The sequence below is a fragment of the Rutidosis leptorrhynchoides genome, chromosome 1 (genome assembly GCF_046630445.1).
Source record: "Rutidosis leptorrhynchoides isolate AG116_Rl617_1_P2 chromosome 1, CSIRO_AGI_Rlap_v1, whole genome shotgun sequence".
Classification (NCBI taxonomy): Eukaryota; Viridiplantae; Streptophyta; class Magnoliopsida; order Asterales; family Asteraceae; genus Rutidosis; species Rutidosis leptorrhynchoides.
In genome coordinates, this window is record NC_092333.1 from 525988009 (window position 1) to 526007222 (window position 19214).

The 19214-nt window shown below is 34.2% G+C and overlaps 1 protein-coding gene across 1 annotated transcript; it reads right to left on the reverse strand.

Moving 5' to 3' along the window:
- Nucleotides 1-851: 851 nt before the first annotated feature.
- LOC139886653 (calcium-transporting ATPase 4, plasma membrane-type-like) lies at nt 852-15791 on the reverse strand. The gene is made up of 7 exons (XM_071870592.1): nt 15461-15791; nt 4692-4746; nt 2614-4559; nt 2163-2318; nt 1888-2059; nt 1501-1799; nt 852-1422 (listed from the first exon to the last, which is right to left on the reverse strand). Exons 1-7 carry the CDS (start codon nt 15629-15631, stop codon nt 1117-1119), a joined length of 3105 nt encoding a protein of 1034 aa, XP_071726693.1. The 5' UTR covers nt 15632-15791; the 3' UTR covers nt 852-1116.
- Between the last annotated feature and the right edge of the window lie 3423 nt (nt 15792-19214).

Consider the following 19214-nt stretch of genomic DNA (forward strand, 5'->3'; position numbering starts at 1 on the left):
TTAGCACTTTCTACACTCCCCACCAAAACTATGTTAAAGGAGGTCCTTATCTAACTTTACATGTATAGTCGTTGATAATATTTAACTAACAACATTAAGCACTTCCATTTCTGTCACTAGAAAATTACTAAAATATAACAATTCAAATTTTAAATACTTATAAAATATTACCTTAAAATTTTGGGATGTCACAGTGATGCTCGTGCCAAGTCCGCTTGTTCGTGCAACTCCTCCATCGTCTTATAAGTGGTTGGACTATTTCCATCATATGAAGCAGCTAAGGCATTTGGAGTTAATGGTTGACGCCCCGTCACCAATTCGAAAGGACTCTTTCTCGTGGACTCGCTATAGCTATCACGCTATAGCTATAGCTATAGCTATAGCTACCAGATGTCTACAAGCAGCTAAGGCATTTAAGAGAAAAGGATGTCTACACGCAGCTTCCACATTATAGCTATCAGATGTAATGTAACCACATATTGCATGTGTGAAATGTTTGAGTTCGCTTTGTGGTGTGTAGTCGCTTACTAGTAAATCGGATTCTCTAAGTTGATATTATTACATGCTTTGTTCCTTTTATAACTGTTGATAGTTCGATCTCCAGGACCTCACTAAACGATAGTGTGTATTTTTCGCATCATATCTCCGCTAGGCCAATCATCATTGTCGATGAATTTATGCTTCTCTAGTGCATAATCCACCTCTATGTACCAATGTACCATATTCATTCAAATAAACAAGTAAACAACACTCCAATGTTTAAATGCGACAATGTCATTTAAACTTTTTGGCTATATTAAAAACATTGACCTGATAATCTGCAATAACAAAATAACACACACGTAGGAACAGAGTATCCACCATTTTTCTAGAATAACCAAAAAAAATTATTTGGACAGGTATTATACTTGCATATCCGCTTTATCAATAAACTAAGAACTAAGAAAATAAGACGATGCATTCCACGCGCAATTAGAACTCTCGAATTATCACTTTTAAACACCAGGAAACTTCTAAAAACCAGGAGGATGATGCTTTATTATTCCGAAGATCGTTTGAAACCTGTCAGTAGAAACAAAAAAGAAGGGAAAATGTGTTTACTGAGTCAGCTTTTCTTTAAACTTGTTCAGGGCCCGCCGGTAGAATCTCATAACCATCATGGTGTTCGTTAACACGAGTCTTCTCAACAGGAATACACTTTAAAACAGCTGCAATCGGCATGCTAACCAACCCAATCACGATACTAAGTAACCATAGTTGCCAGTCTAGTGGGACCGTGCTTGCAAATGTTCCAAGAAATTCGACGATGATAACTTGAAATACAACTGTCGCTATCATCACAGCCATGAATATCCAACTGCTAAAAATGCCACGGAAAATGTTGATCTTATCTATGTCACGGCTGTTTATTTCATTAAACACCTGCAAAAAAAAGAAAAAAGAAAGCTTTAGTTGATGAGCTTGCATTGGAGAAAGTAAGAAATTAAGAACATGTATAACCTGACAGAAGACAAAGGTATTGAATATGAAAGTATTAAGAATTGCGGTTGCATTTGCTCCATGTAAATTCAAAATTGGCTTCCCAGCAAAATTTAGAACAAATAGAACAACCATTTGGTATACACTCTGACCAATGATGTTCCGCCACATCGTCTTGGTAATGAAACTGTCAGTACGTTTAACAGGAGACCTTTGCATCAAACCGTCATTTGGTGGTTCAGTGGCTAGCGCTAGTGCACCCAATGTGTCCATAATTAGGTTGACCCAAAGCAATTGCACAGCCGTAAGAGGTGCAGACCCTGACGTTTTTTAAAAAAAAAAAGGTTTAAAATCTGTGGTATAATCTTGACAAAAATTGTATATGTACAGATCATTAGACAAACGCACCTGTGATGCACGCAGAAACAAAGTTGATCATCAGTGCAACAATATTGACTGTTAACTGGAACTGAACAAACTTTTGAATGTTAATGTACACAGCTCGACCCCATTTGGCTACTTTAACGATTGTTGCAAAATCGTCGTCCATCACAATGACATCAGCTTGTTCTTTGGCGACCTGCAAAATTGTTAGTAATTAAGGTGCAACAAACATATGCACAAGTTCTCGATTCGGTAAAATATAAAAAATATATAAAGTCAAAAGAAAGAGAAATACAAACCTCGGTTCCCGCAATACCCATGGCAAACCCAATATCGGACTCATGCAAAGCAGGAGCGTCATTTGTGCCATCACCCGTAACTGCAACAACTTCACCCATGCCTCTCAGATGATTTACAAGATTATGCTTATCTGTAGGGGATGATCTAGCCATAACCTGTATTTATCAACAAGTTTAAAGTCTGAGTTTCACAATATATGCAAAATTTGAAATTGCAATGTAATACGAGTAATACCTTAGGTGGTAATTTCGACCTACTTTATTGGGTCAAATCAGTTAAAGCTAAGAAGATTTAACGAGAAAGAGTAGAGAACATTAACTATTTAAATAATGAATGTGTTGCAAATTGGCCTTAACAAGACCCGTTCTGACCCATACTATACTACCCATTTTAATGCAGGCCCTTTTTACCATTTTGCCTAACCCACCCATTTAGACACCCTTATAATACCTGAATTCTGGGAGCTATTTCATTTAATTCCTCAGCAGTTTTGGTTCGAAATTCAGGACCATCAATGGCCAAGCCACCTTCAGTGAGTATACCACATTCCTTAGCAATGGCTTTAGCCGTGTTGATATTATCACCAGTAACCATACGAACAGTAATACCAGCTGCCAAACAAGTTTCAACAGCTTCCTTAACACCTGGCCTAAGCGGGTCCTTGATTCCAACAACCGCAACCAACGTATAACCATTTTCAGGTATACTATTTTCACTATCACCTTCAACATCCAAATAAGCCACACAAAGTGTTCTCAAAGCATCCACTGCAAATTCATGAATCACACCTGTAATAAGTTTGACTTTCTCTTCGGTCAACAAAACCGCTTCTCCACTACCATCAATAATCTTGTCACATAAACCTAACACTATTTCCGATGCACCTTTACAAAACGCACGTGTTTGACTATCAGGGAGAGCTACAATTACAGACATTTTCTTCTTGGCAGAATTAAAAGGTTCCATTTTTAATATTTTAATATCTTTGCGTGTGGCATCAAAATCACCACCTGCATCTAACCCGTATTGTAATATTGCAGATTCGGTTGGAGTACCCAAAATGGAAGTTTTACCGTCTTTGTCCTTAACCACCTCCGAACCTGTACATTCAAATATACCTTGCAATAGAATTGTTAACACACTTTCTGACAATTTCGAAGATATAACTCTACCTTCGCTGTCTCTAACGTCTTTTATTTCACCAGATACCCAAATTTTATCAACAACCATATGATTAGTTGTTAAAGTTCCCGTTTTATCAGTACATATACAAGTAGCAGAACCCATTGTCTCACAAGCAGACAAATGTCTGACAAGTGCCTTATCGTTCATTAATTTCTTCATTGCAAACGCAAGACTCAGCGTAACAGCAAGAGGTAAACCTTCTGGTACTGCAACGACAATAATAGTTACTGCAGTCGCAAAATAATCCAACATGCTTAACGCATCACTCGAAGACCAACTTGAAAAGTCACCACGCATTGCTTTTTCCACAAGAAATCTCACGGTCAACACAAGAAAAGTCAACACGGCAAACACTAACCCGATTTTACCAATGATTGTAGCAACACCGTTTAATTTCACTTGTAACGGGGTCTCGTCTTCACCTTCTTCACTTAACGTTTCCATTAACTTTCCCCATTCGGTTTTCATCCCAACCGCTGTAACAATCATCTTAGCTGACCCATCTTGCACTTTGGTACCCGCAAGTAAAAACGGTTTATTTTCATCTATATGGACATAATCACTTTCACCTGTTAAGCTAGATTCATCTATTAACAGGTTGTATCCCGATATGAATATCCCATCAGCAGGTACTTGATCACCGATTGACAAGTGGACAATATCTCCAACAACTAAATCATAAATCGAGACCTTTTTCCTACACCCGTCTCTCGTCACATGAGACGAGATCTTTTTCTTTTCTTTATCAAGATCCTGAAATTGTAACGACTGTTTGTAGTCACTCACAGCAGTAACGGTAACCACTAACATAATACTAAGTAAAATTCCCAACCCATCGTATATACCATTCGGCCAGCCTTCAGTTGCGAGCCCCACGCCTATTGAAACGATAGCGCAAACTATAAGGATTATGAGAGTCAGATCATGAAGTGCGTCCCATACAAACATTAGGAAACTTTTAGAAGGTTTTTCGGTGTATTTATTGAATCCATAAGTCTCTTGTCTTGTTGACAAATCACTTGATTTTACTCCTTCGTTAATCGAGACATCTACTGCTTCTGCAATTCCATTAACTCCCTGAAGGGATCGTAATGTCTTCATGTCGTAATTACGGACCATAGATGAGAGTTTTTCTGGATTTTTTCTGAATTCTGAAGGTGTTACATCTTTTGGTTGAGGATGTTCATGAGAATTTTTAGGGTGAGCACCAGCTGTACATGAATGGAAAATGAGAAAATAAAATCAAAATTTAAAAAAGCACCTAGCTTTATAAAAATCAAGTACATTTCAGGTTTGCAAAAACTCTATAGATTAAGAAAGAATAAAAGGTTTGAACAATGTACCGTCTATAAAGCGCATTGCGGCCCTCATGGCAATAAAAGTAACACGCAGATCTTCCTGTCAAAGGTGAAAACAAAATACTTTTAAAAAACATCTTATATAAACATCAACACATGAATTTACTGTATAACTAAGAGTCATGATTCCAGAACTACAGCTACACTAAAAGTCAAATAAAAGCGAAAGTCGCGCAATAATTTCCCTCCGAAATGGGAAGAAGTGAAGATTCAAATGACGAACAAAGATGAAATAGTCAAGTAATTTCCCCAACTTCATGAATGAATCTAAACTCAAATTTCTGAGGGTAATTAAGGCCTAGACTATTGCACAAGTGACATCTTAGCATGCAATTTTCTAAGCAAAATACGTACTTTTAATGTTCATTTTAGGTATATAGGGAACTATTTTTTGAGTATGTTAACATGTGTAAAGTACACAACTTTTTATGCTATATTGTAAAAGGTTCAAATTGTGTATAGTATCATGAGAATTACAGATTAAGGCATGCATGTTGATTATAATGTATAATTCTTTGAAGAAAGACAATATATTGAATTGGACATGTCATATGAATACAATGAAACCTAACATGTTGACTATTTTAATCCCAGAGAAACATGATTTTAACCCATACTTTTCAAATTAAAACTCTGAATTAGAGGCTTGATGTTTAAGTTCCTATGAGACCAGAATTGCTCAAATCTGGTACTAAGATACCAACTTTCCATACAATAGATATGCTGCATGAGCCAAAAGCCAATATTTTTGAAAGAACTAGCTAAGCACAAAATAATTAAACGTTATTTTGATAGATCCTATATCCTATATATACATATATATATATATATATATATGAAATATAATATGAGGTGTATAATATATATACATATACATATACATATATATGATTTCAAGTTGATAATAAAAGGAGTTAATTGTTTAATGGAAGAATACATTTTATGTTCTGATATACTTGTACGGCTGTATCTTTCATATTGTAATATACTCCGTATAAGACAATTATAGATGGGCCAATCTTTGGTGTGGTATCAGAGTCTCTCATAGCAGGAGGAAAGTTCTAGGAAATTTCTATGTTATCCAAATTGTGGTACGGATGTCTTTGCCAAAGTCGAGGTCTAAATGACCAAAAGCCTCTTAAAGTTTGTATTTTAATCAGACAAAATAAATTAAAATACATACACGTAAAATCATATACAAGGTTGTATGTGCAAAATTGAAGAAAATCTAGCTACAAAATAATATCTCGACATCAAGAACCACTTTGGAGAGAAATTGATTAAACAAAATGGCTAAAGTTTTCAAGTAAAATTAAAGAACAATTTATAACACTTGAAACCAACCATTAAATGAGATATCATCAAATTTCCTTCAAAAATTTTTATTATATTTAGGGGTATATTCAAGTCGAGACAACTCACATCGAGAAATTATTAATATTTTACTAGCAAGTCGAATTGAGCTTGAACAGTAGGCGATTAACCTTACTTTCTGATAACTTCAACTCGAACTGAGCGCCTCAAGAATGAATTTTTCAAGTTAGGGATTTAAATGTTCGGGAGAATGGAGGGGAATACATTGGTCGTGAATTTAAATACTATTGTGCAAAGTTAGGGATTAAAATGTTGAAAACAATGTCGGAGACAGCGCAACACAATGGAGTCGCCGAACGTATAAATTGTGCGTTGAATTAGAGGGCAAATAGTATGAGGTTACATGCAGGCTTGCCTAAGATGTTTTGGGCCGATGCGGTCAATAAGGAGACTTATTTGATCAACAAGGGACCCTCAACACCTTTGGGATTCCGAATCCCCGAGGAGGAATGTCGAGATAAGGAGGCGACTTATGATCACCTTCGGTCTTCGGTCTTTAGGTGTAATGCGTATGTGAAAACCAAAGATGCTAATAGAGACAAGCTTGATGCGAAATCAAAGAGGTGTACGCTTATTGGTTATGGGACGGATGAAATAGGTTAACGATGTTGGGATACGAGGATAGGAAGGTGATTCGCAGTCGCGATGTCACATTTAATGAAGACTCGCGATGTAACTGAATTATGTTACTTTTGATGATGGTTCTATTGATGATCTTGCACGTGCTAGTGGGAGTTCGAATAATCATGAATTTGCGATTAACAGTGAGGAAGAAATGCTAGTCATGGGGATGCTTCGGAGAACAGTGATAATTTCGATCATAGCAAAGTACTAGTGATGAGGATGTTGTTGATGATACCGGATCACCCATTCTGGTTGTTCCTACACTAAGACACTTGGCTAGAACGCCCAAGTCTAATCCTAGGTATTCTCCGTCAACAAACTACTTGCTAACCCAAGAGTTATTTTGAGGCAAGGAAATCCAAAGAATCCAGACAGTGGGAGCTAGCCATGAAAGAAGAAATGGGATCACTTGAGAAGAATGAGACATGGACACTTGTGAAGCTACCTCGATAATTGCAAAACAAATGGGTATATCATATTAAGAATGAGTTGGTTGGTGGTTAAAGGCTTTCAACAAAAGGACGGAGTTGACTACAACGAGATATTTTGAAAGGTCATAAAAATGACAACTATATGATTTTTGCTTTGTATGGTCGCTACTGAGGACTTACATCTTGAACAATTAGATGTAAAGACAGCATTCTTTCATGGAGATCTTGATGAGGAGATCTATATGGTGCAACCTGAGGGCTTTAAGGTAAAGGGTAAAGAGAAATGTAAGCTACAAGAAAGCCTGTATGGACTGAAGTAAGCACATCAGCAATGGTACTTAAAGTTTGATGATTTTATGAAGAAGAGTGGATTCATGAGATGCAAGATGGATTATTGTTGTTACTTGAAGAAATTCAAGTCCTCTTTTATCATATTATTATTGTTATGTTATATGTTGATGAGATGTTACTCACGGGTTCAGACATGTCCGAGATCAACAAGTTGAAGAGATTGGTATCTCTTGAGTTCAGGATGAAGGATCTTGGTGGTGCTAAGCAAATACTTGGTATGAGTATTGTGCGTGATCGTGTGAAAGGTACTCTAAACTTGTCTCAATCAAAATATATCGAGAAAATTGTAGAGAAGTTCAACATAGATAAAGCAAATGCTCGTTCAATGCCTTTGGATAGAACGACGAGATTATCGAAGAGTCAATCACCTAAAACGGATGAAGACAAAGCGGAGATGGATAAGGTACTGTATGCTTCGGCCGTGGATAGTGTTATGTATATCATGGTTTGTACGAGATCGGATATTGCCCATGCAGTGGGAGTTATTAGCCATTATATGACGAATCTGGGGAAAGAGCATTGGGAAGCGGTTTAAATAGTTGCTTCGCTACTTAAAGAGAAATTCAAGTATGAGATTGTGCTTCTCTAAAAGCAATGTCAGAATTAGAGGTTACGCATATGCTAATTTGGGTGGATGTGATGATTCAGGTAAAAGCACTACGGGTTTTCTGTTTACAGTGGGGAAGACGACGGTTAGTTGGATGTCTCGACTACAAAAGAGTGTTGCTTTGCAGACCACCAAGGCCGAATATATGGCCGTGTGAAAGCTGCTAAAGCGCTTATTTAGTTGAAGAACTTCTTGGGTGAGTTAGGCAAGAAACAAGACTATTGTGTATTATACTATGACAACGAAAGTGTGCTTCATCTGGGAAGAATCTGGTGTTTCATAGTCGTATGAAACACATTAACTTAAGTTATCATTTTATTCATGAACTCATAAATGACGGTACTTTGATTTTGGAGAAAGTCCTTGGTACGAAGAATCATGCTGATATGTATACGAAGTTGGTAACAACTGAGAAGTTGAGGTTTTTTATAGCCTCAACCGGTCTTCGACTTGATGAGAGAAGACGCCGACTAGAGAGTTAGGGTGTTATAATTTCAATTCTAACAAGTATGGTTGAGTGATTATTCTGGATCATTTGCGCTATTTGGGTCCTAAAAACTTACCAAGGATCATTGCCATCGCTTACACCAAGGGCTCGCCTTTGCTCACGCCAATTTTTAGCATCATATTATCGGCTACCCAAAGGTTATTCAAGCTTGTTACATCCTTCATTTCGCCAATTTGTGCCATTTTTCATCATGAAGCTTGGGCTGTTTTTTGTTTTACAATACATATTAAAAGAGACACTTTGTATTATTTAATCAATTGAGGTAGTCCATCCGTCCACGTGATGGTGAAAAACGTGTCATGGATGGGAGTGAAATGTGATGCGTTAGTGATGAGAAGAAAATGCGGAAGTGACGCTGATATGACGATGTGTTAATTTGAGAAAGAATGTAATGAGAATAGTCTAACAAATTACTCCTTGAATTGTTACATCAACGCCACATTAGCACGAGAATATTATAAGTAACTCAAAACTACACACCACCTATCATAACAAAACAATACTCATAATTACGAATTTGTATTATACACATTGTATGTGAATTTTATCAAAATTTATGGTGAATATAAACAAAACCCTTTTACTTATGCATTTAACACATCTTTTGTAAACCATCCCTTTGCCATTACCGTCACGTCATCTATAAACCCATAGTCTTTAACCTGGGCCACTTGTACACCTTTCCAGACTAGTGGACATACGAATGACTAATGGTGGGGAGTTTCAAAGTTAAATGAAGGTTCTAAGAAATTTCTTTGCAATCCAATAAGTTGCCCAATCACAAATCTAAATCGAAATTTCTTTTACAAAGTTGATATCGACATGTGCAAAAACTCTTGAACGTGCTGTTTCATTCATAGAAACATATACATATTTAGATAACTTATTTCATTTTATTATTACCATATAAGTGATAAGTGATTATTTGAAGATGGAGTAAAATTAATTTTCCAAACAAAAAATATTTTTTATAAATATTACTTATTACTATCTACGAGTTTCTAGCCATTTAACATTAAATAATTTATGTTTGACCCTTTCGAGTCATACAAGGGTCGTCAACCTTTCCATTTCTGGAAGATATCGAAATATACTTGACCTCTTGCATGTGTTGGATGTGTTCTTTGTATGAATGAGCTGTTTTTTAGGTTCATCGTCAAAATATTTCATTTTAAATAATGAATATACATATATTTATAGTACTTTCTGTACATAATTTGTTTGAAGAATTTATCAAGGTAGAAAATTTGATGTCCTATAAATCACATATATATATATATATATATATATATATATATATATATATATATATATATATATATATATATATATATATATATATATATATATATATATATATAATATATGAATATTAATATATGAATATGATAGTATTATACTTTTCAAAATTTCTCAAAATAAATAGAATGCTTTCTTTTAGCAAGCAACTTTGTAAGTTATATTACCCAAAATGTCATAAAGATTCATGGTAAATTAGTAACTAAAGAAGAATCTAACAAGATACAAGGAAAAATACATTTTACCAAAATAGCAATCTTCATCATCTAATTTAATCTAATTTTAATGTTAATTTGACCTCAAATTCAAAAATGCTCTCTTTATTTAATTTATTATATTCACGATATTATTTTATAATATGGTTGGTGCTATTTTGATGTCAAAAGGTAATGTCCGGATATACATGTTTGTTTTTATCGATGGATAATAGACACGTATATTTAACGATAAAATAAGTTAGTCGTCTCGAAGTGTTTAATTTTAAAAAATATACATATAAATATTTTGGGCGTGGCGGAGTTCTAGAAGACACGTTCGTATCTACCAAAGACTATAAACTATAAATAAATATTTGTATTATTAGTGTAAAATATATATATATATATATTTAAAATATCTACATATTTGTTCATCGGTCTTATGGTTTAAACTATATCGGGCAATTGAGACCCAAACAATCAAATTCGAGTCAAATGGGCTTAGCTTTCGGGTGAATTGGTCTTGAGAAAAATTAGGCTTAACAATGTAAATCAAAACTCAAAAAGAGATTCAAATGAGTTTGTCTCCAACATATTGAGTCCTATACAAAAAATGAATGAACGGGTCTAATGTGTATCAATACTCAAAGATCAATAAATAGAAATAGGTCTAATAAGTTTTGTGAATGGGTCAAAGGAGTCGAGCATAAAAAGTTTCATCTGTTAAAATTTATAAAGCATTCATGTTTATATCATTTATTATTACGTATGTATTTATGAATGTTAATGTTTCTTATGTATATTTAATAAATAAGAATAACTAAAATAATGTAATAAATGTAAAAAAGCGATGTAACCCGTTTGACCCATTTGACCAATTAACCTGTGACCCGTTTCGACCCGTTACCCAAACCGACCCATTTGACCCGTTTAAAAAATTGATCCGTTTGACCTATGACCCATTTCAACCCAAAACCATTTTGATCCGTTACCCAAACCGACCCAAACTGACCCGTTTGCCATGCATAGTTTAAACTTAAATGAAACCACCAGGCTGATGAACTTTTAGTATATTCGCTTAAGAATCGGTAAGAACCATAAAAAAACAAAGAATATTTTCAGACTTAAAATAAAGGTGTATCATGCTTTTCATAAATATAAAAGTACAATTTACCTTCCTATATAAATATAAATTACATTTATTAAAAAATAATGGTAAACATAGTTAATTTTTTTTAGAACAACACTGTTAATTAATTGTACAACATAAATATTCCTCTCTTTATATCAACTTTCCTTAAATCATTTTCTATTATTAAATGAAAGTTTTTGATAAGATATATATATACTATATACTATACTATATATACATATACATTTTTTTCATACATATACATGCATAAGTGGTGTCTCCATTATACCCCTATTCAACACAATTCCGTAACATTAGGTGCACATATATCTATAACTCAGAAAAAACTTATACCAACTAATAAAAATTGTGACTGTAAATACGGCAAAATATTGAAAACTATTCGCAAAAACTACAGGGGGGGCATCCTGAGTCAACAGAACCAAAAGGGGTGTCCTGGATCTACTGCCAAAATTGAAGTCAAAGCTTGCCGGCTAGTGCCTACAGCCTAGGCGGTAATGGAGTCACAATTAAAGTACAGGGGGATTTATTGCAACTTTTTACTTATCTTTTTTCTTAGATTAGCTTTCTTTATTTAATTGATTGATATATATTTGAATTCCACCAAATTTGCAGGCCCACTATGGCATGTCGCACATCTTCTTTGGGAAATGCGCGTTAACTCAACGCCATGTGATCGTATCAATGTTTATTACTATTGATAGAATTATTTAACCCAACGACGGAACCTCCATTTTCATGTATAACATTAAATATTAATACCGTCATCAAATTGACCAAATACATTTTACTTTCACAAATATACAAATTTTTAGATGTTTAATTTTCTCTATTATTTAATTTAATCTATATTACTCTCAAAAGTATCTCATATAACTGTGCACAAAGTTTAAGAGATATACATGATGTGGGGTAGGGGCCATTTCGTTGTGCCATAATTAGTGGATACTAAAATTGTTGAGACCTATTTATTGTTGAGACCTAAAATTGTTCACTAACTTTAGTTTACGATTTTTTTTTTTACGAGCCTCATTGATTTCATCATTGTATCTTTGGTTGAAGAGGTTTTTTATTTTAAAAAACGTTTTCGTTTCTATATGAGTTTTCGTTTTTTGGCCGAAATAAAAAATTAGTTTATTTAAATAATAAAAAAGAAGTTGGAATAATAAATATGGTAAAGGTAAAAAGGTAAAGGATCTAAAACTTTGGTAAAAAGGAGGTTTGAAGAAAAAATGAATATCGCAAGCTCGGTTTCCATGATTATTGGAATACTCACCACATATTCATATGCTTGTTTTTTCCTCCAAAAAAGGGATTCATACTCGTTTCCAAGTTGTAAAGCTACGTCATGCTATATTTTTTAGTACATATATATATGATGTATGATATATATTATATAAACAACAAAAAAACTAGAATTAGAATCCAAACTAACAACAAATTAGTATCCCTTGCTCTACTTTTAGCAAATGAGAGGGTTACCTATCATAAGCATAATACCAAAGGCTAAAGTTTTGTAAGAGCGAATCATCCACAACTTTTTAGGTATATAAATATAAAGATACGTAGAAACTAAAAAAACTGACTGCATACATTTCAAAAGGTTGAAATACTATTTAGACCAAGAGATTTAATTTGCCCGATATTATTTTGGCATTTCATCCGCATGTACAATATGGCTAATAATATTCTCATCAAAGTTTCTAGAAAATATTATATATATATATATATATATAGTAATAGTTACTCCATTAGATTTGATTTTGATTTGACTTTTGACAATATAATGTCTCAAAAATAGATGAAAATGTATGCTTATCAAAGGGAAAAGGAGTGGGGCACGGTAACAAAAATGTCTATCAAAGTGTGACAAAGTGATACGCAATATTATAGCCACTTCGTCCAGCATCAAACACGGTTAAATTGTTAAAATGCTTTAAACGTCGTAACTTTAAGTACTTTATCTCTTAATCCCAGCTTTTACATTTACGTAAGTGATCATAGAACCTGATATCTGATGCGAACAATCAGTCAAAGGAGCGGAGCTTAGAGTCTTAGACTTTCTATATTAGTCAAGCGCACGGCTAGATGCTCCGCTCTAGAAAGAGCTCAGGGGGGATAATTGAGCGGGGCTTTAAGTGTGTTGTTCAATGTTTCGACGAAGAAAGTTTTAGTTATTTGGCTTGTGGTCAGTAGGTCAAGAGTGATGGTTTTACTTTAATTTCCCTGATGAAGTCGAGAGATGGTAGATTTTCGCGGTCCGTTTGGTTGGAAGTGCTTGTATCCCAGTGGATTATGTTGCCGAGTATAGTATTCGTGACGTGGTCTGTGACTTTAGGGAAGTGTTGAGAGCGGCCAAGTCTTCTTGTGAGCTTTCTCAGCTTAGGTCTTCGTTTGTGTTCCTTGAAACAACTTCGTGGAGTCCTATATGAAGGTAAGGCCTATTTGTCGTATTTTGGATCAAGCATAAAAGAATGTGAAATCAGTTGATCGGTTACTTGAAGTCAGGGCGCCGAAGAATCTTGCATTTATTGCATGTTCGAATAGAGACGTTTGGGGAGTGCGTGAGGCGGCTACGAGCTTTGTGATGTTAATGATAATGATGGTGAGGATGGTCCAAGCCGGTGGACGGTTCAAGTTTTTTATTCTAGTCATTTCGATACGGTCACGTTAGCTCTTAATAAGATCGATGTTGGCGTGAATTTTGCACAGCCAACTAAGTAAAATGCCTTTAAGGCATTGGCATTCGGTGAGGGTTGATGGTGTTAATCGTGTTGTTTTAGGCCTTGTTTTAGATGGTTATAATCATAGCATTGTTAATGAATTGGTCTTCTCTAAGTTGGATATCCATTGTTTAGCCGCTGATTGATCCTGCAGTGGATGGTCTTGTTGGTTTGTTGGCTTCGGGTTCATATTTAATAAGGAATGTTCTTGTTGTGATTCTTTTATGAAAAAAACATATGTGTTCATAAGAAGCATTTGCTTTCAGTTAATGGCATTAGTGATGCAGATCATGTATATGTTTCTCATAAGAAGGTGATGAAGAAGAAAGTTAGCGAGGGGAAGAGGCGCAAAAGAGTTTTGATGCTTCATCTTCTGTGTCGGTATTGAATTTTTGTTTTCTCTTAGGTTGAGGAAGGCCATTCAGTTAACCAAAGTCGAAGGAAAACTCATTAAACCGGGATAAAGAGTAGGAAATGTAGTTTTTCCGCGGAAGAATTCGATTTCTTAATAGATAGATTTGTAGATTCGGAGGCTTGAATGGTTAGTCCACCTCATTGTTGTGCCGTATTAATTATTGTTTTGGCACTTTTTCTTGTTGTTTACCGGTTTATTTTGTTTATCTTTGTTAGTTTTACATTCAGTAGTTTGATCAGTTTTTTTGTTGTGTTTGCTTCTGTTTATTAGAACGTTTTCTTTAGTTTGTTTTGCTCTTGTTTGTTGTGTTTGCTCCTTATTTTGTTTCGTTTGTGCTCTTTCATTCTCGGATGAAGTCTCTGTTTTCGTTGTTTTTTGTATCAAATAGTTTTTTATTTTTTTAAAAATATTTCAATTACTTCTGCACTCCTATTTTTCAAACACTAATCAACAATAAAAACATATAAATCTAAAATAAAAAATAAAAAAATATATATAAAAAACTTATTATGTAAAAATTCATGTATTTACAAATCAATTTATTCAACTAAATTTTAAGCAAGAAATTTAATTTCATATTTCTAATATAAACATAGATTCATATTTTTAATATAAACATAGATGAGAAATAAGAATAAGATTTTTACTCAGAAAAAGATATTCCGTAGTAATTTCAATGTATCTTATCCATATTTGTTCCCTTCATATTTGCGAAAAGTACTACGAGTGGAAATGTCATACACCGGATAAAACGCAATCCCCAAAAAATGGCATTCGCATTTTACAGTCTTTTATTAAAGACGAAATAATTGAAATTTCAATATTCGTCTTTTTCAAAGAGAAAATCTTCAACTGTCGTTATTCGTTAACCATAAAATTTACAAATTTAATTACCTTCGTTACGTTTTTGACTCTTACGTTTTCTATTATTTAATTCAACAATTATACCGAGTAACATTTAAGAATTTATTTCAATTAATTACTTCGTAATGAAATGTAAGATAAAATAAGAAAAGAAATAGGGATTTATGTGAACTATAAACTAAGACGATTAAAAGTGAAGGATTATAACCTTGATTTTATTTAACCGGTTCTGATGAATAGATCGCTTTGCAAGGTCGGCAACATGACGGAAACGGCGCCGAGGATTTTTGACGAGAGACACAGCGTTGCGCCACTTCTGCAGAGCGGCTGGCGACGGATGTTTCGCCGGAACATCGAAATCCTTCAAATAATCGTTCATATTAGCACCACCGGTGCACAGATCAACAAGTGAGAGAGTGAAGTTAGAGCTGTAACTTGATTAATTGAAAATTATTAAGGTAGCATCGTTGTTTTCTGTGAACCGGGACGTCGTTACTGAAGTTTATTTTTATTTTTTTATAGAATATATGTTATGTGAAATATAGAATACGAACTCGTAACATATACTATGAGTTTATATATCGGGAGTATTTTAGAAGGGAAAATTGACAAAATAGGGTTAGACTTGGGCATCTAGTGTACAGCGGGGGTGAGTTATTGGCCCACTCAAACACCTTGTTTTTATGAAGAGGCCAGCCCGATTGAGTACACAATAAAATTAACGACTTTGTTAACAACTACGAGTATTTAAGACTTCATCAACATGTTAAAAATATTGTTAAGTTGACAGTTCAATTTAAATTTATGAATGTGTTAAGGTTGTCCATACAAAAGTTATACTGTAATTTAAAGTGTGAGGTTGTCCTTTTTTTCACAAAAAGCAGGGCAGTATATTTATTCACGAGAAGAGCTCAAAGGGAGCTAACCTTTTACAATGAGTTCGCGAACATAAACGAAAAAGACACGAAGACAATGAGACACGAAGCACACGAAAGATCAAGATTACAAGTTGGTGAGGATGCAACTAATAGCTACATACACAACATTAAACAAAACACGACCAATGATCCGTGATCAAGAGAAGCCAATCCAATCTCCAATTTTTTATTCGACCCGAAATTCATTCAAATGATTTGAGTTGTATCTCCATTAAACTCGTAGGACCGTTCCAACTAGTGTTTGTGAATACTTTATTATTACGATTATTCCATATCATATAAGCACACGTGCACTCGATTGATTGTCAAATACTTATCCATAGTGGAGTTAAGGTGGTTACAATTACCCCGAAAGGCCTCGTTGAAAAGTGTGAGGTTGTCCTTACAAAAATTCTAAATTTAATGACTTCTTTCCTACTTATTTAACAATTCAGTTTTTAGTTTTGAATTATCTCATATTAGATTAGATGTCCATTTTCATAATAAATAAATAAAATAATAATAATTTAAATTTCTTTTATACCTTTACTTTTTGCATGTAAAACTAAAATACACGTAAAAAGTAATGAGTTTGTAAGTAAATAAAAATTACGTTGTAATAATGAAATTTCTTAAATTGTGTGTTTTTGTCTTTTTGAACTATCAAATTAGGATGCACAGAATATTTTCTTTGACTTACAAATATATTTGCAAAAAATATAGCTTGGTAAAATCAGTTAATAACATCTCTTGGGGAGCATTTACAATAAAATCATTTAGTAAATTTAGCCTCGTTCTTGTAGAGTTTACGGGTTTTTAGCGTTGTTTTATTCTTTAAGTAGTTCTTAATCTTTCGATGCCGTCGTATTGATTGGGCACCCTCTATGGTGGGTTTTTTCGTTTTGTCGTCCTTAACTTCTCTAGTTTGTTTTGATGTTTCTCGTTTGTTAGTTGTGAGCTCTAGTTATTAGTTTGGTAAGAAAGTCGTTGAGTGCGTTAGCCCCTTTATATATAGGGGCTACTTTCTTGCGTTCTAGTATGTCCATTAGTTGCCATGAATCACTTTGGGGATCTCCCTCAATGGTTACACGAAGAGGGTCGGCTTGTATAATTGTAGCACTACCCGTCAGTGCTTGGAGTCAAGTGTGTATTGATCGAAATAAAGACCACCAAGGACTTTTACCATGAATTCTGAAGAGAAAAAAATGATAGGTTGGGTTCAGATGTTTTCGATTGTATGTTGATCGAGGTATCATCTTTTAGATGACGTTTTTTCCGTTTCTTATAATATTTCCATATATAATAATTTATAGTTTTGTCGAAAAACAATAATTCTTGTGTAATTAACCTTCACGTGAACTCCAGACAAACCCTTATCATTTTTTCTATCGTTGTTTTCATCGCATGCCCCTCTCGAGTAGAGAACTCTATGACGAGTACTCCATCAGGAGTTAGGACTTTAAATTTGATTAGAACCACACGAGCCCTAGAGGAAACCTCAAATGTTACCTTTATGAATGGCTTTCCATTTATTTTTGAATGGCTTGACTAGTCACTCGTTCTCTGTATGACTCGATAATTCGCACTAGTAGCAAAAATAAGCAATTGCTACTATTTGAATAAACTAAAAATTTGGTATTGTTAAGATTAGGAACTGTTGGTGCATTTATTGTAATCCTCAGTTCTATGTACGAGACATGTTTATTTCAGTCATTTCGTGTATGAACAATTACATTTGATTGTTGGTTATTACGTATTAATGTTTATCTTGTTAAACCAATTCCTTAGGATGAGGATCATCAGCCGATGATCAAGACCATCGCCCGATGGTCACTACATACTAATATAAATAGAGATGGCGGGTTACATTGTTAGGTTACACATCCTAATCAACCTAGCCGTCTCTCTGGTGTCTGCTATTGTAACACCCTGATTATGGGTCTTGATAAAATAGATTATTTTATAATCATTTTATTATATAATTTAAATATGATATTTAAATTATGAGTAATTTATATGATTTAATTATAAGGAGTGAAATAATAAATTATGTGTTGATAATTTATTATGTGAACGTATGAGTGCATTTTGTGACGATGATCACGGAAAATATATGTTTGTATGATTTGGGTTGTGTTAGGGCTGCCTAACGGAAGCATTGTGTTTAAAATTATGGATAAAATACCAGTTTAATATAATTATAATGAAATGGGGGCTGTGGGCTTTTGTGTTGTAAACACGTTGGTTCCAGGTGGCTTTTACCCCCTTGTTTCATTTTATTTTTATAACATCACACACACATATACATCTACGCACATCAACATTCTCTTAATTAAATTATGATCTTGAATTGTTAAGATTTGATCAAGAGGGTATTGATGTTTTCTAGTTCATGCGAAACCTACCTAGAGGGACCGTCTGACTTATTTGCTCCATTTCTTAATACAACAACAAATATATACTCCTTTAACCTTCACCTTTTGATTAATTAATTCAAGCAAATCCTTGTGGTTGTTCATGCGAATTAGCGAAGTTAAAGCAAGGTAACTATGTGCTTTAATTCTTGTTAATTTATCTTGATTTATATTTAGTTCTTTATTAGTTATAATAACTAATAGGGTAGTGATTAATTTAGCTATATGTTATTTATATGCTTAAATTGATAGTGATTATAATTTGGTTATGACATATACATGATTCAGGTACGCTTGATTTGTGTTAAATATGTATAAATGGTGATTTAGGGTTTAAACACATTTGAACTGCTGATGATGTTCTTCAGGTTCCACACGAGTGACTTGTCACTCGTGCGGTTGAGCCCGAAAAATGGTACGAGTGAGACCCACTCGTGCGAGTGAGGTCCCACGTCATGCGAGTGAACTAGTGGATTGTTGACGACTCTTTCGTACGGCTGACCCTCACTCATGCGAGTGAGTTGGTCAACCGTGTATATCTTATTGCTACTCGTACGAGTAAATGTTGTAATGTGTTATTGCTTAATTGTCGATCACTCATGCGAGTGAGGTGACCACTCGTGTATATTTT

Bases quoted from the DNA above. Each gene is read 5' to 3' on its own strand.
- LOC139886653 (XM_071870592.1), bottom strand. From the start codon at position 15,631: ATGAACGATTATTTGAAGGATTTCGATGTTCCGGCGAAACATCCGTCG. The intron at 4,560-4,691 runs GTACATTGTTCA...ATTCATGTACAG, and splicing joins CGCAATGCGCTTTATAGACG to CTGGTGCTCACCCTAAAAAT. The intron at 2,319-2,613 runs GTATTATAAGGG...TGATAAATACAG, and splicing joins AAATAGCTCCCAGAATTCAG to GTTATGGCTAGATCATCCCC.